Source organism: Adiantum capillus-veneris, chromosome 10 (assembly GCF_014529385.1).
Source record: "Adiantum capillus-veneris isolate H3 chromosome 10, ASM1452938v2, whole genome shotgun sequence".
NCBI lineage: Eukaryota > Viridiplantae > Streptophyta > Polypodiopsida > Polypodiales > Pteridaceae > Adiantum > Adiantum capillus-veneris.
The window spans coordinates 70,292,987-70,320,168 of record NC_140940.1 but is presented as its reverse complement, the minus strand read 5'-3'; the positions used below and the strand labels follow the sequence as shown (position 1 = coordinate 70,320,168).

The 27,182-nt window shown below is 44.8% G+C and overlaps 1 protein-coding gene across 1 annotated transcript in view; it reads left to right on the top strand.

The window, feature by feature from the left end:
• LOC147449032 (putative LRR receptor-like serine/threonine-protein kinase MEE39) overlaps window positions 1–27,182 on the top strand; it is a 56,483-nt gene that overhangs the window by 4,147 nt on the left and 25,154 nt on the right. Inside the window, exons 3-4 of the mRNA XM_086522508.1 lie at window positions 19,792–20,132; window positions 22,983–23,144. Of these exons, the coding sequence (XP_086378634.1) occupies window positions 19,792–20,132; window positions 22,983–23,144 (503 nt within the window). The remainder of the gene's footprint in view (window positions 1–19,791; window positions 20,133–22,982; window positions 23,145–27,182) is intronic.

Genomic DNA, 27,182 nt, shown 5'->3' with positions numbered 1-27,182 from the left:
TAGACAAAGGTCCAAAGTCCTCTCTAAAGAGACAATTACGTCATCCCCATATCTCACAAAATATTGGGCACTGGCATAGATCATGGTCCTCTGTCTTTGGCTCTAAGTCGCATATCTGGCATATCCTTTTTTTGTTTGCCAAAGAAAGAGGCTGATTTCTCACACTTGAAAAATTTATCAGAATGCCCAAGTGGTGCTTATTCTGCGGGCAAGTACATCATGATTAAAAAGCAGCCCAAAGATAACAATCTAGAAACTCGTAAGAGATGGATACAACTAGCCACATGGCAAATTGTAAAAAACTGAAAGCCATGGAAAAAACTCTCCTAAAGAGAGTAAAAAGTGTCCTTACAAGCTAAGTGGAGAGATGATGATGGCAGCACCTCAAAGATAGGCTCTTTCACTAAAAGCAAACTCTGCTAATGTATATCAAAAACATGAATTACAAAAGAGGCACAAGGGGTGAAAAGGATAAGGAACATCTGCAATGGCAAGAGCTCTAACGTCGGGTATTGCTCGCCAATTGGTATGATTTGCTAGCAATTGGCAATGGATAGACAGAAAGGAGGGAGAAATCGATGACGAAGATGAGGGAGAAGAGGAAACTAATATCACCAAGAAACTGCAAGAGGATGCCACAAGATGAGCAACAAAGCACTTCGTTGGAGCTGACAAGAGAGTATAGAAACCAGCCCACTTGCTCAAGATGGCCCTTGACTAGAGCTTGGGAGGGAACTCCAAGAAGATAGTGAAGGAGTTTCGGATGACAACCACCTAATGTAGAAAGCTGATATAGCGGTGGATTGGTCATTCACTTGGAATGACCACCTTTCCGTCTTTGAAGCTGACCACACGCACATACTCCCATCTTTCCGAAGATGCCACAGTTTAGGCCTGTCAAGAGTTCCTACATACCGAACACCCAGATTATTCGCGGAACAAAGAGTTGTGGGTTGTCTTCAAGTATTATTTTTTACTCAGAGATGCCAGAGAATTGAAGAAGAGTTGTGATGTGCCCACTATGTTTTCCCACTGAGTACCTCTACTGTCTGATCCACACCATGCCTTGTGGGTTTCACCAGATTGTGTACACGTCCTTTTAGACCAGGGCCAAAAGATTTCGAGCACAGGTGCAATCTGTCCAATCGAGCTTTCAGTATTTTGTAGCGCCGATGTTTTCTTGGATAATCAATATCCATGTTAGCCCTGTGGATGTAGATGCAGGTATGCAAGGAAGGCACTCAAAAGGAAAAGGTAAATTGGTGGCCACTACGGTAGACCCAATACTTGAGACAAAAAAAAATAAAAGGGCTAAAGTGATGAAGGACACAACAAAATCCTTAATAGCATTGATAGTAGTAGAGAGTTAGTAGCTTCGGATGAAGCACCCTGTCCGCCGGCATTGGTCTACTCCTGTTCTGCTCCTGCTACTACTTGTTCTGATGGGCCAGTGATATGCTCAGGTGTTTCGGATCACCATATACATGTCCCAACTACGGCTGCCCCATCTCGCCCTCCCTTTCCTATTTTCACTCCTTCCATAGTGATTACCTTACTTAACCCCATTGCAGTTGTCTTCGTTGTGAGAGTGCGCGTGTGCGGAAGTGTGTGTGTGTGTGTGTGTGTGAGAGAGAGAGAGAGAGAGAGAGAGAGAGAGAGAGAGAGAGAGAGAGAGAGAGAGAGAGAGAGAGAGAGAGAGAGAGAGAGAGAGAGAGAGAGAGAGAGAGAGAGTGTGGAAGAGGGGGCGATCAGCCTCCCATGACTACCAAAACAGAAGACTCGTACAATGATTAAATGATGATGAAATGTGTTACCCCTGGCCCCATACATATGAGTGTCCAAGGTGGGCGCCCAACTCAAGTGGGTGGCTGGTCCCAAACTCGGGCAGCCGGACAAGGTACAACCTATGCTTGCAAAGCCCCATGGTAGCGTGCAATCGTTGCTACAAGCCGTACAAGGAAGTGCCCTACAATTGTGTGAAGCAGCATAGTGGTGTAAATCTAACACCCCCTCTCAACACTTGATGCTGAACAAACCGCATGAAGCCGAAGAGGCAAATAATGAAGATGTCTACTACAATGCCTGCAGTAGTCTGGGGTGTCCCAAGATCTCCATGGTAAAGTGCCGTCTCACGAGTAGTGTAGCAAACTAATGTACTCCGCCGATACAGGATGAAGATACTACGTGAAGGTCCCAAACTGAGTGTGAAAACGACTCCTTGTCGTGAAAGAAGTGCCAATAGACCTACAAGTGTCTTGCCCAATAGGATCTGTGGTGTTTGTAGACAAACCGTCTGGAGAAAATGAGGAATCCCATGAACCGTCATGAGAATGACCGGACGCTTGTCAATGCATGAACCTGCAACCTAGTGTGGCCAGCTGGCTAAGCTGTGTAAAACTCCAGGAAGGCCAGATGTAGCAATTTGTGCCGTAATCATCCTCCAAAACTGGAAAGTCAGACTAAACAGTTTCTTTTGTAGAAGCTACCGTAAGCTGTAGCAGTCACCAAGAGACTGCACGGACCACCACCGGATGGTGTCCTGTCAGTAGGTAGGGTAATCTAAGATGAGGGGAAAGCCAGACTCAACAGTCTGTGCAGGGCCTCTGAGAAGAGGTGTGGTCAGACCAAGTTGTCTGCACCGTAATCATCCTGTATTAAGAAGGGAAGCCAGTCTGAGAAGTCAGTCTGCACTATGAAGATCCTCTGAGAAGAGGAAAGGCCAGACCAATCTGTCTGTGCCATCTTGCGTGTATCTCCTACCTCCAATCCTCCGGTGTCAACCAAAACAAAATCCACACCAACAACGCCACCAAACCACAACTCGGTGTGGCTTTCAATATGAATGAGCTAGGAGTGGTCTACTGCCCAGGTCGGGGGATAAATCTGTTGTAAGGTTACCGAGGGTGAGGGTAAGCAACTCTGAAGGTAGCAATCCAAATGATCAAGAGTGTAGAAGAGAAACTGCACTACCATGCAACCAAGCTCCATGTGACTCCGGATGTAGTCATGTAATGATGCCTGATCTCCCGCATCCTGCGGGTAAACTCTCCAAGAGAGTCCAAAGCACTGAAGTCCCACTCCAATATGTAGATCCAAGCAATGACCTGTCCAAGAAGAGATCCAAGATCCTCTCCCTAAATCCATGTAGATGTTCCTTTGTAAGCAAGCGATCCGACGTTCGAGGTCAAGTGGTAAGTGTCCGCCCACCCAAGATAGTGGTGTCTTCTCTGGGAATGTCATGATCCCATATGCCATGAGCATGACCATATCTTGTATGAACTCCTGTGATGAGTGCATAGGTGTGTCCAAAGCAAACCACAAGTCACCACCTCCTCTAGAGTGCGCAACCGTTGAAATGAATGGATTTCCCAAGGATCGTACACTCATAGATGATAAAGCCGATGTTGAAGATACCGTATACTACAACAGTCACTGAGAGACCGCACGGACCACCACTAGATAGTGTCCTGGTAGGAAGTAACTTCATCCTCTGTAAAAGAACACAAGCGAAGTGTCTGCTGTCCACCCAAAAATGCAACTGCAAGGTGATGAAAACGCTGTTGTCCAACGAATTTCAGCGTGCTTGTACGCTCCCGGCATGGTCCGGAGCGGTGCAGAGGGTCTGAGGAGGATGGTGAATCCCTGGCACAACCCCAAGTGAGGAGAAAACAACAAGAGTTTATGGCTGAGATCTGAAGTAGATAAAGAGGAATTTTGACAGCGAGGCACCGGGTGCCGAGCCGTGTGGGAAAGCAAGATCCAATGGGTTGGAAGTTGAGCGATGCCCCCCTCTGCGAAAACGTTGTTGATTTTAAAAAACGTTAGATCTGGCCAAAACTGCAGGTAGAGGGAGGGGTGTTGTAGTGATGAATTGGTCTTAGAAGTGTAGCGCTAGCAGCCAGAAGCAAAAACGCTCGCCTGATCTACAAAAATGCAAGTGGAGGTGGGTCCTCCGTGACTAAAAAGCGCCAAAGTCCATTGCATGCCAGGGTTTTGCAAAACGCTCATAGATCTGCAAAAAACGATGATGCTTTCCAAAAAACATTGGTTGTTGTGATCCCTTGAGAGGAGAACCTCTGCAGAAGCGCTGGTCCCATAGAGAGCCTAAAGCTGCTGATACCATGAGAGAGTGCACGTGTGTGGAAGAGAGAGAGAGAGAGAGAGAGAGAGAGAGAGAGAGAGAGAGAGAGAGAGAGAGAGAGAGAGAGAGAGAGAGAGAGAGAAACTGTGACGTGGCATAACCCTAACACACACACAGTCTGGCTAGGATGCAAAAATGCTGATGTGGCTAGCTTCCGGAAAAATTGGTTGGAAAGATGACGTGGCAGGAACCGTACGGACAGGCCCGCTTTTTGCGGTGCATATCAAGGATGTCCGTACAGCTGGCAAGCGCTTTTTGTGGCAGACTCTACGGCAGTTGTGAAAAGCTACTGGCTACGCAATTTGTGTGTGTGTGTGTGTGTGCGAGAGAGAGAGAGAGAGAGAGAGAGAGAGAGAGAGAGAGAGAGAGAGAGAGAGAGAGAGAGAGAGAGAGAGAGAGAGAGAGCTCCTTTGCTTTATGTTTAAAAGCTTTTGGGAACAACTTTTGGGGCTCTCCTTTAGCATCCCTTGTAAACCCTTTAAATATGTAGGTAGGCCTCTCACAACTCAGAGCATCTGGACGCAGAAAGTTCATAAAGTTTGTTGTGTCTTACGCCCTTTTCCATTGTGTTCAGAATCCAAGATTTCTACTCCATTTTTCTTGAAGTGAACAATTGAGAGCAAATTCTTCTTGATTTGAGACACATACAATGAAACCGGTCTGTTCAATCCAAAAAGGGCGGTAGACTTTACTTTAAACCTTGATTTAGCTTTCACCCATTATTAGTCGTCTATTATACCTGCGCTATAGTGACACAAGAGAGGGGAATGGGATACAGATGCTAGAATGCACCTGTATGAGAAGACCGACACCAGATTGGCCCCTAACGTAGGCGCCCCTTTCGGTATTTCTTTATTGTTCAAAAGAGGGAATAAACGCTGTGGATCCCTACAAGCTGCCCCGCACAACTCGGCTGAATTTCCACTGTTACAGCCCGATTTCGGCAGCATAACTGTACTAGGACCCTTCACAGTCAGTATTCCCACGCATTGACTGACTTTCCCGACGCATACGGGCACTTTGCAAAACCTGGCGAGAATCTGCAGCACGCTGAATTCTCTGTTTTCAGCCCCGAAAATGTGCCAGATCACCTGTACAGCGGCCCTCTTGCGTCCCCGAACCTCCTAGGGGTATTAGGGTCTGTTTAGGGCCAAAACCCTAAACCTGCAAAAATACACAGCAGGCTGTAATTTACTGTTTCGGGCTCCGTTTCGCGTGCCGGTCGCATCCGTAGCAAGTCCTCGAGCTCCTGCACGTGTAGGGCTACTTGCCCTTTGAATCGGACGAGATTTCGAGCGTGAAACCTCTCCGAATCACCTGTACCTACGGGGGATTAGCCGCTAGCTAATCTAGTACCTGTGCAAGAGGCTCTTGCCTCGGCAATCGCGCATGAACCCACACAACTGTACATTGGTCAAATGAAAAGCCCACTAGTGGGGCATAACATACTGCCAAAGGGGGGAGAGAGGGCAGTGCGTAGAGTGCAGGGCATCACTCCTGGCACCGCACTGTGCATAAGAGGGAAAGCAAGCACTCCATAGCTCTTAACCTGTGACTAAACTGAAAATGAGGCTCTCCCCCTCCTAAATTCAGCGCCAACTCTTGTTGCATGAGGCAAGTGCACCAGAAGGTGCCACTTGGCACATTTACAAGCATTTTCCCGTTTCGGGGTTGCCGCCTAAAAATCTCCCAACCGGCTGCCCAGTTGACTTCACGGCAGAGTAAGAAAATGTTCCCTTTGTCATTCCGGAGGTAATGACGTCAACACATTTTCAGGTCCCAAAATAGCAGTTCCCTAAATTTTAGGAGATGCTGCCATTGTATCTTTCTAGGTCATCTGACCCTCTTTGTACACTGCGGCCACATCCAGAACTGAAATGTAGCCTCTGTAGAAAAGGATTCCACTTTGGCTAGTCAATGACCCCACTTTGGCTAACCATAGTCCTTGTCCAACCTTAGTGCTGCTTGCCCTCAGGCCTGGACTCCCTCTGGACAGTTCCACACTAGCTATGCAATGCAGGGCAGTTAGATTTCCCGAGGGGTGTTTCCAAAAAGTGAAAGTAAATAGATAATAAGAAAGAAATCAACAAAAAGGATAGATAGTAGTCACACGCTGGTGACATACCCCCCTCTTGAAATCTCAAACGTCCTCGTTTGCATCTATGTTGTTCATGCTCCTAGTAAACACTGATGTATTCAACACCTGTTGACACATGTACGACACATACATGCTCATTGTCAACGCTGGTGTATTCAACACCTCGTCGACTCATGTATTGCCTGCGTGTGAACCCTGTCCCAATGACATAGTGGTAGCTTCGCACTCTGCCATTGCTTTGAGTCACTAACTTTCCAATGACAAAATGGTAGCTGCACATTTTGCCACTGTCTTATAGTACACGTTGGATCCCGTAACACTTTCGAGCATACCCAAATCGACAGTTTAAGAATGCAGTTACACATGTACTCTTTAATAGAAGCAACTACTGTATCCTTGACAAACTGACAAGAAATACTCACTTCTATAGCACTAACCAAACTTTTGGACATTCCATAAGAGCAATTGCCAAACTGACAATCTGTACAGCTCTAACATTCATGTAACAGGTATTTCATTTGAGCTCACTTTAAATACCATGTACATCATTTGTTTCAGAAGCCATTGTCACACTGACAATCCATGTAGCTTTGAAACTCAAGGGGTCAAGGTAGGTTGCAAATCAAAGGCTTCAAGGTAAAGTGATAACACAGTTGGTGACTCTGCAAGTTCACCTTCCTCCATCCACTTAGCATCTATTGGTGGATAGTTTCTGAACTTTACTAAGTAACGCCTAGCAACCTTGCCTTTCACTTTCCTTTCTTTGTGTGCCAAAATCTGTTCAGGGACCAAGATCTCGTCAAGTTCCTCGACTTCCGGCTGATCTTCAGCTGGCATATCTTCTGGCACATCACCCACATAGGGTCTGAGAAGACTCACATGAAACGCATTGTGAATCTTCCAACTGTCAAGCAATTTCAGCCTATATGCAACATCACTGATTATGCCGCACACTTGAAAAGGCCCATAGTAACGCATGCTGAGCTTTGGAAACAGTCTTTTCTTGCCCTTCATCTTCTTTAACCTTGCCTTTTCAAAGCGTAAAAGCACCCAATCACCAAGTGAATATACCACTTCACGACGGTGACGATCAGCTGCTTTCTTTTGCTTCGCCTGAGTCTTTTCTAAGGCCACTTTGACCTTCTTGTACATTTCATCCATGTCCTAAACATACTTATCTGCTTCAAATATCTTGTCCTTTGTATGCAGTATGGGAGGAATTTTCTTGCCACCTTCAACTATCTCAAAAGGTGCCTTGCCAGTTGATGAATGCACTGTATTATTGTATGCATACTCCACCAATGGCAAATACTGCTCCCACTTTCCTTTATGCTCTGACACATAGCACTTCAGCAGATCTAGGACAATAGAATTCGCCTCTTCTGACTGCCCATCTGTTTGAGGATGAAATGACGAAGAGAATTTGAGCGTTGTGCCCATATTCTCAAACAAGCCTCTCCAGAACAAACTTGTCATGCGTGGATCACGGTCGCTAACAATCGACTGTGGCATGCCATGATACTTGAAAATATTGCTCATAAACAAGCGTGCCATCTGATCTGGCTTTATCTTCTTCCTGACAGGAATAAAATGAGCCTGTTTGCTAAATCTGCAAATAATAGTCCAAATACCATCGTTTCCTGTCTGCGTTCTTGGAAGATCAAAGATAAAATCCATAGCAATACTTTCCCATGGTTTATCTGGAATAGGTAGTGGTTGCAATAACCCTGGTGCCTTTTGCCTGTCAAACTTGACCTTTTGGCATATTAGGCATTCTCGCACAAAGGCATCCACATCTCTTCTCAATGTAGGCCAGTAGAAGAATGTCTCAATCGCTTTAACTGTAGCATCGATACCACGATGCCCTGCATACGGTGGGACATGACTCTCTTCCATAACTTTGCGTCGCAATGGCTTTGTGACACAATCTGCCATGCATCATCATGAACCCGTCTTTAAGAAGATAGCGTTCATGACGTTGTCCATCCATTAGTTGCTCGAAGACCCTTGCAAAATCTTCATCATTTGCATACTGTTCTCTCATATCATCAAGTTCATGATGATAAGGAATTGACACAGCTGAAATTTGTGGCTTCCTTGACAAGGCATCAGCCACAACGTTCTTCTTGCCTTCCACATGCACAATTTGAAAATGGAACATGGACAAAATATTTGCCCATCGCATATGCTTCTCAGATAACTTTGTCTGTGTCAAGAAGTATCGCAAGGTCTGATGGTCCGTTTGGACAACAAAGTCTGCACCTACCAGGTAGTGTTTCCAACTTAAGAGCGCATGAATCATAGCCAGTAACTCTTTCTCATAGACCTGCATGGTCATCTCTGGCCCTTGCAAAATTCTGCTCTCATAGGCTACTACCCTGCCATCTTGCATTAGCACTGCACCAATGCTACTACCACAGGTGTCACACTGGACCACAAATGACTTCCTAAGATCTGGCAACACAATGACTGAATCCGAAGTCATCTTTTCCTTTAAAAGATTAAAAGCTGAAATCTCTTTCTGTGTCCATCTAAAGGTGACTGCCTTCTTTTGAAGAGCATGTAAAGGTGAAGCAATCTCAGCGAAATTTCGGATAAACCGTCTGTAATAGGAGCATAGTCCCAAGAAACTTCGGACATCGTGCACCGTCTTCAAATTTGGCCATGACTTGATCGCTTCAACTTTTGTAGGATCCATTCTGACACCATCCTTTGAGACAATGTGTCCCAGAAAGTGGATCTCTTCCAGAAAAAATTCACTTTTCTTTGCATTGATGAGCAACCTATGACTACGTAACTCTTTGAACACAATGGCCAAGTGATGCCTATGCTCCTCTTCATTCTTTGAGTAGACTATCATGTCATCAAAGAATGTACCAACAAACTGCTGGTGTGGACGGAAAATTCTGTCCATCATCCTATTGAACGTAGCAGGAGCATTTGTGAGACCAAAGGGCATCACTAAAAATTCGTAAAGGCCAAACGTCGTTCTAAAAGCAGTCTTGTGCACATCCTCTGATCTAATGCGGATCTGATGGTACCCACTCTTTAGATCTATCCTGCTAAACATAGCTGCTCCTTCTAATTTGTCCATAATATCATCAATTCTAGGTATAGGGAACCTATTCTTGATGGTATTCTTGTTCAGTGCACGGTAGTCGATGCACATACGCCATGAGCCATCCTTTTTCTGCACCAACAACACTGGAGAACAGAATGGAGATGAACTGGGCTGAATCAGCCCCTTTTGTAACAGCTCCTGTACGTGGCCCATTATCTCTTTCTGCTGAGCCGCACTAACCCCGTACGGAGGCTTATTTGGTGGGCTACTGCCTGGCACCAAATCTATCGCATGGTCCTCGGGTCTCTCTGGCGGTAATTGAGACGGTAATGAATCGGAAAAGCAGTCACTATACTGTTGTAAAAACATTGACCTTTCCTTATCTAACACAGATAAATTTGATTCATCACAAACTGACACTTCACGTGCAAAAACCAAGTACGCAGAAAGATGCTTTTTCATTACAGAAGTAATAGCAGAAGCTGATACAGTAGGAATAGACTCCCCTTTAAGCTTTACATCCAGAATGTGAGTCTTTCCCCTGCTCTGTACAGTGATCTTTTTGTTGTAGGCATCCATGGACCATGATTCCCTGTACACGAAACAACCAAGGAATACCTAACAACACATCACATCTGTCCAGTGGCATGATGTAAAATTCTTCAGTATCTACATAGGACTGGATATGTAGGCGCAACTTTCCAATGATGGGTGTCACAGCCTCTGTATGGCCAGGACAGGCCAAACCTGCCTCTGCTGTATACCCCATCTCTTCAGGTCTGATTCCCAACTTTGAAGCTAATTCTGGGGAAATAAAGTTGGCTTTGGCGCCTGGATCAAAGAAGATAAGCACTGTTTGATCCCTGACCTTTCCCCATGCTCTGCAAAGCTCACTTGCATCTGAATTTGGCTTGTCGCCCACCATATCTGGTACTAGACCAGCCATGGGCTTCTTTCCTTTCCTTTCCTCCTTGTCTTCGGAATCAGCTGGCCTTTTCTTTGTAGGACAATTGTAAGCAATGTGGCCAGGCTGCTCACAAATAAAGCATTTGTTCTCTGACCTCAGGACCACCTTTTGCTCTTCAGACTTGCGAGGAAAACGTCTTTTCCATTTGTTCGCTGGTCCCTTTTCTGATTCAGCCGAAGCTTTGCCTTTCCCTGCGTTGGCTGGCTCCTGAGTCACTTTAGAAACCTCCTTGGGAACATACTTCTTCGTTGAATTTTTCTTGGCTGATCCTTGACGCCAGTATTGAATTCACAATCTTCTCTCTTGAGCAAACCATTGCCAGTGTTTGCTACCTCGATGAGCTGCGTCAAAGTAGTGACTTTTGTCTTCGTATAGTACTTTCTCAATCCTTTAGGTAGGCCACAACAATATTTTTCAATCTGTTCTGTCAATGGCACAAACCTATAGGAAGTTACTGGAAGTAGAGCTTTCCAAAACTTCCGATTGTAATCATCCAGATTTTTGCAAGTGGCAGCATTAAGCTGGTGCCATTCTGTCATGACATCTGCTTCAAAATCATCAGATAACCATGCTGCTGCAAAAATCTGCTTGAAGTAAATCCATGTGGACGGAGCTTGCCCTTGCAACAATAAAGTTGTCCACCATTGTCCCACATTCCCTGTCAAGAAAGTGGCTGCCTTGCGGACCTTTGAAGCCTCTGTAAAGTTTCCCCCTGCATAGGCCTTATCAAACTGCTGGAGGAATGAGAGAGCCTTCTTCCTGTCATCAAACCCTGTAAAGGTCGTGAAAGACACACCTTTGCCACCTTCTTTGTACGGAGTTGGCCTCTCCAACGGCGTTAAATTGTCATATGGAAGTGACTGAAACATGGGAACACTGTTAGGGTTCATTTGTGTTCCCTAACCGCAATTAAGTTGACCTGGAAACGCCATATTTGGCTGCTGATTTGTAATTCCAGCCATACCAAAATTTGCTTGTGGCATCCCAAATTGGCCCTGAGTGCTTTGAAATCTTGGTAGCATGCCCGTGACACCGTACATGGGGTTAGGCATCATCGTTTGAGCACCCCCGAACACTGTTCCTGGCGTGTAAAACTGATTTCCAGGTGCATGACCAGCCATGCTCTAGAATACTGATCCACCTCCAAAATAGCCAGGGTGTACTGAAGGTGGTGGGAAGACCTGTTGCATAGCCTGTAGGTTGCTTCCCTGCCCATTAGAACCAGCTATAGGCTGCTGAAAGGTGGCGGGCTGAACTGGTACAGCTTGAAAGACTGGCATCTCAGCCACGTGTTCTTGCACCTTAGGCACAGGTTGTGGAGACTGCATGTTGTCCGTCAAGTGTACAGGTGTTTCCATTGACTGTGCAGTATGAATCACCTGTGCTCGAGCCTTAACAGGCTTTTGAATATGATCCAGTGACCCAACTTGCTGAGACGGAACAGGAGGTTGCAGAAAGGCTAAAAACCTCGGATTCTGCATTACTTGTGTGAACATAGCCACAGCAGTAGCCAACTGGGTCCTGAATATATCATCATCCGTCTGTGGTGGTCTTGAGGACTCACCCACTTCATGTGTCTGTTGACCCTGTGAAGAGGAAACCTCTTCAGTCACATCATCTGGTCTGTCAGCCATAATTGCTATTTTCTGTGTCTGGTCTATGATCACCTGTGTCTTCAAGCCCAAACTAACCAAGGCTCACTTTTATGGGAAAAAGTGATTTAATCCCGTTGATGGAACCATGAAACCGGCCTGTTCAATCCAAAAAGGGCGGTAGACTTTACTTTAAACCTTGATTTAGCTTTCACCCATTATTAGTCGTCTATAGTGACACAAGAGAGGGGAATGGGATACAGATGCTAGAATGCACCTGTATGAGAAGACCGACACCAGATTGGCCCCTAACTTAGTGGCCCCTAACTTAGGTGCCCCTTTCGGTATTTCCTTATTGTTCAAAAGAGGGAATAAACGCTATGGATCCCTACAAGCTGCCCCACACAACTCGGCTGAATTTCCACTGTTCCAGCCCGATTTCGGCAGCATAACTGTACTAGGACCCTTCACAGTTAGTATTCCCACGCATTGACTGACTTTCCCGACGCATACGGGCACTTTGCAAAACCTGGCGAGAATCTGCAGCACGCTGAATTCTCTGTTTTCAGCCCCGAAAATGTGCCAGATCACCTGTACAGCGGTCCCCTTGCGTCCCCGAACCTCCTGGGGGTATTAGGGTCCGTTTAGGGCCAAAACCCTAAACCTGCAAAAATACACAGCAGGCTGTAATTTACTGTTTCGGGCTCCGTTTCGCGTGCCGGTCGCATCCGTAGCAAGTCCTTGAGCTCCTGCACCGTAGGGCTACTTGCCCTTTGAATCGGACGAGATTTCGAGCGTGAAACCTCTCCGAACCACCTGTACCTGCGGGGGATTAGCCGCTAGCTAATCTAGTACCTGTGCAAGAGGCTCTTGCCTCGGCAGTCGCGCATGAACCCACACAACTGTACATTGGTCAAATGAAAAGCCCACTAGTGGGGCATAACATACTGCCAAAGGGGAGAGAGAGGGCAGTGCGTAGCGTGCAGGGCATCACTCCTGGCACCGCACTGTGCATAAGAGGGAAAGCAAGCACTCCATAGCTCTTAACCTGTGACAAAACTGAAAATGAGGCTCTCCCCCTCCTAAATTCAGCGCCAACTCTTGTTGCATGAGGCAAGTGCACCAGAAGGTGCCACTTGGCACATTTACAAGCATTTTCCCGTTTCGGGGTTGCTGCCTAAAAATCTCCCAACCGGCTGCCCAGTTGACTTCACGGCAAAGTAAGAAAATGTTCCCTTTGTCATTCCGGAGGTAATGACGTCAACACATTTGCAGGTCCCAAAATAGCAGTTCCCTAAATTTTAGGAGATGTTGCCATTGTATCTTTCTAGGTCATCTGACCCTCTTTGTACACTGCGGCCACATCCAGAACTGAAATGTAGCCTCTGTAGAAAAGGATTCCACTTTGGCTAGTCAATGACCCCACTTTGGCTAACCATAGTCCTTGTCCAACCTTAGTGCTCTCTTGCCCTCAGGCCTGGACTCCCTCTGGACAGTTCCACACTAGCTATGCAATGCAGGGCAGTTAGATTTCCCGAGGGGTGTTTCCAAAAAGTGAAAGTAAATAGATAATAAGAAAGAAATCAACAAAAAGGATAGATAGTAGTCACACGCTGGTGACATACAACACATGAGACGGTTCCTTAGTTTCACCTACAGATGCTAAAAAAGGAAGTCCGAGACCCTTCGACAGGACATTTTGCATTATTTCCAATAACTGCAATGATGGGTTCCTGTAGAAGCTTTTAGGAACTATACGAGTCTTTCTTGCTAGACAAATCTCGGGATGCACCAGTATCTAGAGTTCAAGAATCATCAACAAATGGAGTTTGTATTGATGAGCATGCCTCTTCTAAGACTACCCATAGTTCAAGGTATGCCTCATCATTGTTTGCAATCATAGAAGAGATATGCTAATGAGCATACCTCTTCTACGATTGCCCATAGTTAAAAGCCTCCCTCAGCATTGTTGGCAGATTCTCTTTCCTTGGACCAAGAAGCTTCATGGTGCCGTTTTTCTCGTCTACTTTCTCGCCCAAGTGCTATGTCTGCTCTTTGGTAGCATCGATATGCTTTGCGAAAAGCACACGCCTGAAGCTCTGATACTAATGTAACGGACTTGGACACCCCAAGTCAGGAATCTGGCACGACACAAGAATCACTTAAAAACACTTCACAAACTTTATCACAATTCACTTGAGTCGACATAGCCCATCGTAGTTTCGCACTGAGAGGTATTGGCCCCAAAATCTGGCGCCCCTTTCGGTATTTATTTTTTTATATTAACGCTTGAGCAAAGTTACAAAGCCTCTCTACTTAGTTTCTGGTCGGCGATTGTGTCACTGTAGACCAAGGAGATGGGAGCGGATGGCCATGAGACTTTGCACGGGTAGGGAAATCACCTAAATCCCCACTCCTGCAAAGTTTCATGGACAACATAATCCGTCTTGACGGTCTACTGTGGCACAATCGCTAGTTTTGACCATTGGGCCCTTAGGGAAGCCAAAATGAAAAAATTGGCAATTGTGCTACCCTAAACCGATGAGACGGAGGCGGATGGACATGAAACATTGTAGGGGCAGGGAAAGCACCTAAATCCCTGCCCTTGCAAAGTTTCATGGCCATCGCAATTCGTCTCGACGGGCTACGGTGGCACAATCGCCAGTTTTTTACCATTGGGACCTTAACGAAGCCAAAACGAAAAAATTCGCGATTGTGTCACCCTAGACTGACGAGACGGGAGCAAATGGCCATTAAACATTGCAATCCGTCTCGTGGAAACTTTCTCTTACGGCCTCTCCCCAACAAGGGGGTTCGCCCCGTTTGCGGGTCTATGGGTCATGGTTCTTGGGGGGTTTGTCGGCTCTCACTGGATTGTGTACAACTATAAGATAGGGTGCTCGATTGAGATAGGAACGGGGCAGACAGTGGTGCGAAGGATGGGTGAGGTGAGGTGACGAGTTCCCCACACCTTTTTTCTGGTGACGTTGGGATGCAAATCCCCCCCCCTCCCCCCGCCCCCTCGGGCGAGTGCCAAGGCTACCTTCCACCGACGAGCTTGACTACTTTTTCGGGCCGTTTTCAGGTCTAGCGGGTCTCGACGCGCTCGGGGTGGCCGACGGGGCTCGACAGGCAATGAGTGATGGTGGACCGTGTCCAGAGATTGAGGCACCGACTACGGTAAGCTCCCGCCCGAGCCGCGGTGTGATCAAGGAGCGCAATGGACGTTTTTTCCACCGCGAGCTACATGCGGCTTGTATTGATACGGAAGGTCCCGAACCCTGTGCATAAGTAAACCAAAAGCTATTTTATTTTATTTTTTTGGTGATCCAATGATATTTCAAATAAATAGAATTTTATTATTAATTTACACTTTTAAAAAATAAAAAATTACATAAAATATATACATTTTTTAAATTATCACCTAAATAATTAGGTTGAGATATCTTGATTTTTAATTTATTATATTATTTAAAAAAAATGACATGGCTATTGAGGTGGCCATGCATGAATGACATGGTCATCCATGTGGCAAGCTGATGTGGATGATTGATGACATGGAATGCATAGGTGGAAAGATGAGGTGGCGGATGGGATCCCCTCATTTGCCATGTCATATGATGACGTGTCAAAATGGTGACATATAATGATTAGGTGGTGTAATGGAAATGGCCTATGAACTTTGAGAGTAGCGGAATTAGGAAAGTAGGTGAAGCACTTTTAAGTGATTGCTTTGTGAGCATAGCGGGTGAACTTAATTGATGGTAGCAACATAAACATGGTACTTAGTTAACTTGGCATGAACAATACTTTTGCAAGAGAGAGTTTAGAGAACATGAGGACCGGATTCATATGGAGCCGGTCTCCCCTCCAATAGGCATTTGTATTATAGTTTCTCCCATCAAGAGAGACTTGGTACAATACAATCTTTGTGTTCCTTGTGACCTTAGTGATGCAATGAAGATGGAAAGCTTCATGTATCACAAACATAACATAACATAAACTTGAAGAAAGCATTAACTATCCCAAGCCTCAGTCCCAAGGCCTCAAACACCTTCGAAGGTGGAGAGCTAGCGGGGAATGAGGATAGGGAAGAGGAAGAAGAAACATTCTATAGGAGAAAGAAGTGGTTCCTCACTTATCATTACTCTTCTTGCTAGCATACATAATAGCATAGTAATGGAGATGGAGAAGATGGCAAGCTTAATCATTGAAGCATGACTCTTGGTTGGATTTGCATTCCATAGCCAAGAGTGTTGGTGTAGGCTTTCACTCTCACAAGCTTGGAGAAAGAGGTGGTGTTCCTCAACTTTCACCAAGCTAGAATGGTGTCTCCAATGAGTGTGTGTGATGGTGTATATCCCCCTAGCACCCCCCTTTCTTGCTTTGGGCGAACATTCTACTTGCTACAAGCTCATTGGACCCCTCTCCCCTTAGCCAATCACATCCAGCATGCAGTCAAGCATATGGGTACTCTTTTGACAAGTGTCCTCCTTACCCCTTAGAGAGAGAGAGCTTGAAAATATCTAGATATTTGTTAGGTGGAAGTAAAAGCTCATTGGACCCCTCTCTAGCCCAATCAATAGCATTCGAGCACCCATGTGGTTAAGCTTAGTGAGAGTCTGACATGTGTCCCATGTGCTCTTTTAGAATTCCCCTTAACTTTGAGATTTTTATGCATAGGAAGTTTCTCAAGCAACTTCCTCATTAAGTGAGTAGGTTCTCTTTTTGACTCAAGCATCTTACCCCCCATGCATAGGAAGCTTCTCAAGCAACTTCCTCATTAAATGTGACAAGTATCTCAAGTACCTTAGTCATCAAGCATGACAAGCACCTTACGTGGAGTTCCCACCTCAAGCACAGCCCTAGCTTGTCTGAGTTTAGGTCGGGTTCTCACCTCAAGCACAGCCCTAGCTTGCCTAAGTTTAGATCGGGTTCCCACCTCAAGCACAGCCCTAGCCTGCCTAAGGTTCTCACCTCAAGCACAACCCTAGCTTGCTTAAGGTCAAAAGGACTTTTAACACTAACCATTGGAGGTCTTTAATGAAGCTAACCCTAAGGTCTTTTAAGCTTCATTAGTTAACCTTGCTCTTTGGCAGACCATCTCTCATTTGGGCCCCTTTACCATTGGCCCCGTGTTGAGATAGATCCGTAAGCACATGTCTATATTCTAACCTTCATTCCCGTTTATTATCCCATATTAAATGATCAGTTTAATATGAGAAAATCATTTGGGTTGGTTAGATATTTAGATATTTGATGACAGGTGGCAAAAAAGGACATGATGAGTTGGCAAGGTGGCGATGTGGCATGCTTGGTGGCTCATGAGGTGGCGAGTGATGTGGCAAACCATTCAAGCAATACTTACATGTGGCATGTGAGGTGGTGGATGACATGGCACTTAAAGTGAAGTGGCATGCAAGGTGGTAGTGGAGGGTAGTGGATGAGATGGCAATTAGAGTGACATGGCAAGCCAAGTGTTACGGTCAAAGTGTTGACTGTGGTGATGTGGAAGGTGAGATGGGGTGATGACATGGACCTTTGGTGACGTGGTGGCCTCCTTGTATGAGGTGGACTAGCCAACTAGGATTGGGAGAGTAGAACCAAGCCATGGTTGGTTGACAAATGTGAAAATTTATAGGTTTGGTATTTACCAAACCTTAGGAGGCACACCTCAAGTGAATGGTGCAAGTGAAAAAAATTAAAACAATGTAACATGTCTTTCCCTTACTCAAATTGACTCAATTTTTTTTCTATGAGGACCTTACACTAAGAGTTATGACATATATGAAAATCAAAATGAGTGACAATGTACATTATTTATTAGATTAAAAAAAAAGAACTATATCAAGGTTCTCTGAGCAGTTTTTGTTATTTTCTAAGGCAGATCTTTAAAAAATGAACCGTTGAAGTTTAATTTTTTTTGCATGGTCACATTTCTTGGGTCATAATCTATCAAATGACCGTTGGATCTTGCAAAATAAGTTCTACATCATTAGATATCTGGTGTTAAAAAATTAGGTTTTTAGAAATAGAGATTCTAACAAAGAAAAATGAATATTAATTATGCAAATATCCAAAAAATTATCAATAAATCAAGTTAAATTGCTTGCCAAGCGAACATTTCATGTGCAAAAGGGTAAGTAAAGAAAAAAAGCCCATAAAAAGTTATAAGTATTTCTTCATCAAGGTCACAATGCTGTGACAGGCTGAACCAGATTAGTCCTTGCACAATGAAATTACTATTAAATTCTGAAAAAATGAAGATCAGATCTTTCCATTGTGTTTGCAACTATGTGCGTTGTGTGGCTACCAAATCTTGCCTCTTCAAAGTAAGTGCAAGCAAGTCAAATGTACGTAGGAATGGCAAAAAAGAGGCTGTTTCTTGGTTGTCTTGGTGGGGGGAACCGCTGAAAGTGGGTACATCTTATCATGCATACACCCATAGTTGTATACATCTCTTCTATGTCAAAAATCTGTTCCATTCCCCGTTCCCATTCCAACTTCCTGTTCTGAATCCCCATTTCGTGTTTTAGGCACGAGAATTTGTAATAGAGAATGTTGATTCATGCCCGTTTCCGCTCCCCGTTCCGTGTTCCGATTTCCCGTTCTTGGTAACTATGCTATAATTCATCCCATATAAGCTCTCTAACATATTGATACTGAATCTCAATATGTTTGTGCGTGCAAGGAAAATAGGATTTTTGTTAATGATCATGCAACTTTGGTTGTCACAATGTAGTGTTGTTTCTGTCTTCATTGGAACACTCAAAAATTTGAGCATTCTTCCTTCGCACATATCAATCTGTATTAGAAACACTCCTAAAAGAAAAAATCTTGAGATTGTACAATGCTCTTGATCCCAATTCAGGCCATACAAAGCCACTTCCAGCTTGCAACTCTTATTTACATCGTTCTGGGATTCAGTGGACGAATGTGGCCTGAATACAAAGTTCCCCTTTCGGGCTTGGAGGAATTTTCTTGTTAATTTGCACCGTTCTTACCTTCAAAGCTCCCAGTCATGCGTGCAAGTGCGAACTGTTGCAGGATGATTGTTGCAGAACAGGCGTGGGTCTCAAGGCTGAGACAATGCAACTGTGCTTACAACCAGGCCCTCTCCTCTTCAACAGGTGCAGATGATTTAGTCATGCAAGTATGGCAATGATGACGCTGCTATGATATGTTGAAATTTTGACCCAAAACCAATTGCAATCATTTTTGAGGAGTGAAGTCTGAATGCTCCGAAAAGCAAAAAGGAAATCCACCGTCAAGCCTTCCCAGCTGGGTTGGCCCAACTTAGAAAGAACACACAACACAATTCTTCTCACGTAAATGGATTTTCCAAAACATACATTTCAATTAGATCTAGGATGGGATGAACATGGCTAACCAAAAGCCTTTGAGCATGAAGATTTTCAGAATCTAGGCTTAAGACTCAAGAGGAGCAACAAAAAAATCCAGCTGTTCCAAATCATGTTTGCTATAAAGTCTTGATGGTATCTGAATGTCCCCTTTCTAAGTATAGAAAGTGAGGATGAAGAACGTGTGTTTGCTTGTATATGAGTGAGCTCAGGCCCCTATTATAGGTTTGAATATGCTACAATCCTTGAGTCAAGCAACACCTTAGTGTGAATTTAAGAGCCCTTTTAATGTCTATTGAAAATAGACTCCAGGCCTTTGGGCTGCTTGTAGTTGGATGAAGGTCATGTTGGGGGCATGGCACTTTTCATTGGTAAAGAAACAATTATATTCTTTCTTCTAATACTAATAGATTTGCGCTACAATCACCAATTGAGAGACAATGGCAAAAGGTGCAGTTTTGAGTCATCTTAGTTCTTTAACGCACTTTTTAGGTAAATGAATATTGTTTGAGTGGTCAGAATTCTTTATTGCAAGTTTCTGATGGGGTCTTCCAACATCACATGAAAACAGGTATCCAAATGATACCTTGGACCGGATTTGGTTGTCAGACACGCCCCTAAACAGCAGCATTGTTTCCACAACACATGAGATAGTGGAGAGGAATAACAACTTTGCTCCTCCTATCCTGCTTCAAACAGCAATTACGGGCACAAATTTGTCTTACTCCGTCAAACGAAGTGTCTCATCAAGTGCAAAATACCTTGTGACGATGCATTTCTCAGAATTCAGTCCCAATGTGACTGGATCTGGCCAGCGCGTCTTTGACATATACACAAATGTATGGCAGCAAGGACTTCAGCCCTGGGTTTCAAATGTAGATATTTTCAACTTGAGTGGTGGACAATTCATGGGTAAGTCCAATTATGTAAGTGGTACAAAACTCGTGTGCGTGTGCGGGGGGTATGTGTGCTTGTGTGTACCGGCAGAAATAAACCAATTTGATTGCTCTACTGTGGCACTTCTGTAGCACATCTCTTTCCAGTTTTCATTACCTTTTTTGAGGCACCATATACATTTTTAACAACATGACATTCAATGTATTTACCTGATGAAGTGTAGCAATGCAAACATTTTCAGCTGAACGGTTTCTTTTGGGTAAAGGTGTGACAGATCACTGACTTTAGGTTTGTTAGGAGTAGATGTCAGCCACAGCATCCCAGTTGTAGAAGAAGATTTAGACGCTTAAAATAAAGGAGCAGCCACAAATGTGGGTTATTTGTATTAGGAGAGCTGAGAGGAGGTGAATCTCGAAGAGAAGAGGTGGGAAAAATGTGAAGCCCTCTGAAGTTCATTGGTTTCTTCGTGGATGTCTTCACAAAAAACAACATTGCAGCTGATCACAATCTTTTCGTCTTCCGATTCCATAATCAATGGGCCTTGCATCTAGAGCGATAGGCAATAGAAATCATCCCCTGCTTGGGGGTCCACCTTTTTTAATCTACAACATTGATATAGAAAAAACTCCAAAGTAGGAGGTTGATGACCTAATATCATTGCAAACTTTTTATGAAGTCTTCTATTGCAACAGCTTCAGCTGGGAGCACATTGAGGCTGTAAACTGCTATACCGATCGCTATGCCCCTTGTTGGGCAAGCCTGCACGATGTATTAGGCAACAGCCCACAATGAGTCATGTCCATCTTGTGCTGTTCTTTCTCTGTACTATTCCATTTTGTTATGGATTGCATGAGGAAGTGAGCTGATGACGGATACCCTTCTTGCAGAAAAGAAATCAAATTGTGTGTGGGGAAACTTGTCCTTGTTGTTAGAACAATGGATCTTTACCTTATGGTTGCATTGATCCTGCATCTCAAGATCACACCACTCTTCAAACTTGGTAAATGTTTCTAACTTGTCTTCAAGAGATGAACCCAAGTCATCCTAGATTAGCATGGAAAACCTGCTCCGCTCCCTTGCAGAGACTTAGGTGTGATAGGTCTGGACACATCCTCTTGCACAAGACTCAAGACCTCTCCCAGTATTGTCTTCCTGACTAGCGTAGCATAGTTTATTAAAGAAGCAGAAACCAAAACTTGTCACCAAACGGTGCATCTTAAGACATATACATGGTGGCATTTTGGCACATGTCCTAAGCACTTCATATGAGTCAAATTATACATTTAGCACGTTTTATTAAAGTTAAGGCAAATTATGGAGATCTTGCCATAGAGAGCAGTGCACTCTCACTGAAGGAAGAGCATACACACCAACTAACCGTAACAGACGATCTTAATAATGAATTTCAACAACAAGAAATCTACCAACGATATCTTTATGTACAAGAGAAGCCTGAAAACTATCATAAACAACCATCATTATCCTTTTGGTCTTGGAGGTAGGGACCACTAAAGAAAACATGAAAACCTTTATGTACAAAAATGCTACCAGCCCGAGCATGATGTTTGTGCTGTACGGCACAAAGAACATCCCACTTCTTAGAGAGCAATGTTTTCCAGAAAACATGTTGCTTTTTTTGTGGACAAGTTCCTCACATTTTGTTGAACAATTTTCATGTAAAATAAAGTAAGGAGGGCTTTCTTTTTATTTTGTAATCAAATTGAAATCCTGAAGGCAAAACATCAGCCCGTAGGCATAACAAAATAATGGGATTTGGTAGTGAAAAAACCCATGTATACAATAACAACAAACCATATCGGAAAACCTACCTGTGATACAGAGTTACAAAAAATGGGTGATACTACAAAAGCTAGAAGCAAGGGAGTAATGGTGGAAAGCAACAGAGAGCTGAAGTAGAAAGAGACCACTTAATCTTCGACGAGGAGGTTGAAAACTCCACCAAGGATCTCTGATATCAGACTTTGGATCTCCAAGGCTGCAACAACGCATCCCCACAGAAGGAGAATCACCACTGCAAAGAGATTGTGCACCAAAACTTAGGGAGAGGGATAGCCTCTAGCTATCCGTGTCAATGATTAACAGGGCTATGAAATAATTAGCTGCCAAAGAAGCCGAAGGCGAGGCTGAAATCTCCCTCCTCGACCACCCCAAGGCCACACCAGCCACCTATTTCCATCAAAGAATTAAACAGTAAAAACATATAAAACAGGCAAACATACACGTGCACACACCACTCACGGGCAACTGCACAAAAATGCATAGACACATGCATCACACAAACGCAAGCATCCACACAAAGCTGGCGTTAGAAGAGAAGAAACCAAAACAGAAAACAAATAACCATTGCAGGTACGCAAAAAGGTGGTTTTGGGGGGGGGGGGGGGGGGGGGGGGGGGGGGGCGGTTTGGTTTACACTTCGACTGAAGCAGCCGGAAGTTTGAACAACATAGAAACATGGCACAGGGAATGAGAATGAACAATGGGGTTGGGTTTGGGACGCCAAAAGTTAGGGAATGGAGTTGGTGGCCTGAAAGATAGACTTTGAGCTTTGCATAAGTGTGCTCATCCATTCATTCATGAGAGTACATATGGATAGGTGCACTCACACATGCATGCAGGCACACTTCAACACTGTCTTGAAGTCAATATTTGGCAACAAGATTTGATGACATGGTTAGCTTAGATGCACAAAGGTATTCATATTGGTTCTGGTTCCAAGGTTAATGTATTATTAACATGTTCAGGTTTTGTTTTTTGAATATCGAACAATAAGCTGCAATAACTTTTGCTGTTTTTTATGTTCATGATTGAAACTATTCTCTCTTTTATTTCTTATTCTCACAGGTGTTGAACTTTATAGTACACAGCCCATCACTCCTGTAAATAATTCCATAGTCCTCAACTTCAAGAGCTCTCCAAACTCCTCCTATGACCCGATTATTTCGGGTATTCAAGTGCTCCTTCTCACAACAAATCCATTATCAAATTTGACATCTAGTGATGATGGTAAGTGATGCACTTCAACTTCTCCTTCTTGAGTTCATTGTGCAATAGGTGAAATTTTTAGCACTTTCGATGCTCTGTAGTTCTCTCTAATAAAAAGAGGAAAATGGTATAACCTTTCTATCACCCAAGTGTGGTAGATTGGTTATGCCATTTCCCTCTTGAATAACAGGTCTTGAGTTCAACTCCTCGTCGACTAGATCTTTAAGGTCTCTTGGGATAGTTTCCTACGACGTTAAAACTCTCTTCTTCTTCTTCTTCTTCTCTCTCTCTCTCTCCCCCCCCCCCCCCCCCCCCCCCCCCAATATGATGTGATTGTATTTTGAGATTATGTATTTTGTGATGTTGATGATGATGATGAGGATGTAGGGTAGGCTTACATTCCTACCCACTTCTAGGTACCCTCATTTATTTTTACTTTTATGTTTCCCAGACTTTGTACTAGAGTCACACATGGATGTAACCTTTTGGTCTCATAGGTCATTTTGGCCTTTTAAAAAGACATTTCATTTCATTTCTCTCTCTCTCTCTCCCCTACCTACCTACATTCAGTTCAGTTTTGTATCAGTTTTGTTTCATTTGTCTTTCCGATAGACGGATGACATACACACCATGTACATTTGATTTGTCTCATAGGCCGATTTCGGCCTGACATAGACGTTAAAAATCTTTCTTTCTTTCTTTCTCTCTCTCTCTCTCTCTCTCTCAGTGTTTTTGTTTACTTAATTTCTTTCTTTTTATCAAAACCTTGTATCCGATTCACCATGATATAGGTCATTTTGGCCTGAAGAAGACGTTAATATAACATTTCATTTCTCTCTCTGCAGATGAGGATGAATTCTAGTAGTAGTAGTAATTTTGTTCTAGTCTTTTGGTACCCAGACATGGTATCAGATTCAGTATTTTTTTTTTTGTAACAGATTGGTCTCATAGGTCATTTTGGCCTTTTGAAGACGTTAATATAACATTTCATTTCTCCCTCTTTCCCTCTCCCCCCCCCCCCCCCCCCCCCCCCCCAACTCCATGACAAGCAAAGCAGCTTCTCCATGGCAAGCAAAGAAACCATTTGCGGCCACCAACAAGCGCCTCTCTGTATTCGAAATAGAGATGAAAGAATTGAGGAAGGAGACAAAAGAATGGAGGAAAGAGAAATCGACCTTGATCAAAGAGTGGATGAAGGATAAAGAGGAATGGAATAAGGAGAGGAAGAGATGGCCATACTCAAGGAGGAGATCGCCTCCCTTTGAGACCGCCCATCATGTGAAGAAGGGGAGATCGTTGAGACGAACAAAGAAGCCATCAAAGAAGAGCTTACAAAGGCAATCACCGTGAGCATTAAGGGCAAGATGGAGGCCACAAAAGAAGAATGGGTGGACGTAGTGAAGCAGACCATCATTAAAGAGGTCAGGGAGGCGGAGGAGCAAGAGACTAAAAGTGGACGACAAGAAGAATAAACGCCTACTCGTACACACTACCCTTGAGGAGGAGAAGATGCGATATGCCTGCAGACTCAACATAAAAGTCACGGGCATAGTGGAGAAGAAAGACTCCACACCCGACATGAATTGTAGAGAACTATATACCAAGCTTGGGTACAAAGAAGAAGAGCCACCCCCTTCAACAAGTTTTGGAGAGCTGGAAAAGACCTAACGAGAGAGAGGGCCCTCATCCTTCAATTCTCTTCCGAAGAGGCAAGGACCTATTTCGTTAGAAAAAGGGTGATTCTACGAGAATTCATGGCCCCCCCATCGACCTAGACAATGACCTCACAGCTACAAGTAGAACATAGACAGGTGTGCATGCCTAGGGTGCTCAAAGAAATTGAAGAGTGCCTCATATTGCAATGGGCGGGTCATTATTGATGGAAAGGTTCATAGGGACTAACGGCCTAAGGGACACACATGAGGGGATTCAACTCGTGGTTTGGAATTGCAATGGTGATCTATGGACACATCTAGAGCAACTAAAGGAGGTGATGAGCAGTCCAGACATTATCCTACTGACAAAGACATGCGAAAGCAATGAGAGTGGCCTGCTGAGGATCCACGAATTCCGGTGGAGTCTATCCATGGGAAGTATACATGTCAAGACACTTCCTTAGGGTCTAGAGGAGTGGCAGAGTATGATGTAGATTGCAACACGAGATCCAAAGGCTCGTTTCATTTGGATCCACTGAGAGATTACACAAGATCAGATTATATACATGGCCCTTTGTTACTTTTTTTTTTTTCGAGAAAAAGATCCTTCTATTAGTTAATGAAATTGCCCATAGGGCTACAACCACCTCTTCGAGAGAGGGCTACAACAACCATGAAGGGGAGACTCTCCCAATGAAAAAACAGCATATGTACAATGAGGCTAAATCAAGAAATGGGAGGAGGGAAAAGCCACACAGGTGGACGGTAGTGCCATCTAAGTACACCCTGGACCATGGTGAAAAAAGGCCCAAGACGCTAGAGTCGAAGGAAGGCCTCTCTACGCTCCCGCATACAGTCGAAGCTACCCTGAAGTCTCTCAAGCTGTCCTCTGAGAATGTGGATCAGCTCTAGCCAAAGATCGCGAACAGTCTCTGCTGGTGGTACAGGGTGAGCCTCAAAGATGCGGAAGCAGCGGGCCCGCCAGATGAACTAGAGTGTCAGGCCACTGATGAGCTCTCAGCACTCCTCTCTCTCACTGCACCACTCCTATGGAGTAAGCTCTGTGGCAGGCTGGAGTGTAGGTCGCCCCCCCTGCATCACTATCATCCTGCTGGTGGAAGATAGCTCAAACTGAAGTGCCGGGCCCGTGAGAGTGGACCAAGCCGCTGCCCCCCAAGTGTACTGCCGAGCCGTGGAAAGAGCAGGCATCAGCCGAAGAACACGAAGCCACACGTGCTGTGCCGAAGGACAGTCCCAAAGACAATGGCGCTGACTCTCCACAAGGTGGTCACAAGCTGCACATGCGGCCGAGAGATCACTATGCACCAGCCAACTCCCAACTGCTGTAGCTCTGTGTGCGATCAGCCAATGAAACAAAGTGACTCGCCTCGGTTGTCTGGAGTCCCACAACCTCTCCCAAAAAGCTGCCAAGAACTCAACTGTGAGACCCTCCTCCTGCCAATGAGGTGTTGCAGCAGGGCGAGCCTCTCTGTGTGCTGCCAGTATGTGATGTCTCAGTCGAACAATGTATTGAAAGAAAGGGACACCTGGGTGGTCTGCAGAAGAGAAAGGGTCCCTCCAGAGCCACTCTCCAGGGTCCCACTGTACTCGTGCCAGTGGACAACACTCCCAGGCCCACAGCCTCCAATATCCTGTCTCAAGAGCTGCTGGGTCATGATCGATGACACAAGTCCTCCCACAGATGCCCTATACTCGGATCCTCTGAAAACAGTACTTTGCCACCTGCGGGGCCTCTACTGCAACTTGCTGTATGCGTCCCTCACCCTGTAGCTCGAAAAACAGGGAGGGAACAGTCTCTGAGCAAGCCCTAACAGAGATGAGAACCTCCAGTCGCGTAAAGGCTCCCATCCATCTGGGCGCTTCTGACTCCAGAGGCGTGAGCCACTCAGCTAGTACTACCTCTGAGATGTCCTGGCCATAGTTACCCGGAACACGGAACGGGAACGGCAATGAGATCCCCGCGGAACGGGGGAACGGCTAGGGGTCCGGAACGGGATCGGCGCGGAACGGGAGGTATAAAAAACACCCAAATAGTGCATTTTTTAGCTCCTTGTGTTTAAATACGAGTATTAGAGTGCTTTGACTCTAATACTCACAAAAAACTCGTTTTGAAGACCATTTTCAACCTTGCTATGACTAGATGATGAGAGAGAGAGAGAGAGAGAGAGAGAGAGGGAGAGATTTGAGAGAGTGGGAGGGAGAGGGAGAGATTTGAAGGCTTGAAGCCTTGAGCCTTGAGAGAGTGAGTCTTGAGAGGGAGAGATCTTGAGAGTGTGAGAGGGAGAGAGCTTGAGCCTTGAGGATTAGCTTGTGGAGAGAAAGGGGGAGGGGGGTGCATTTTATGAGTCCTTGAGGCCTTGCACCCTTCAAAAAGAAGCCCAAA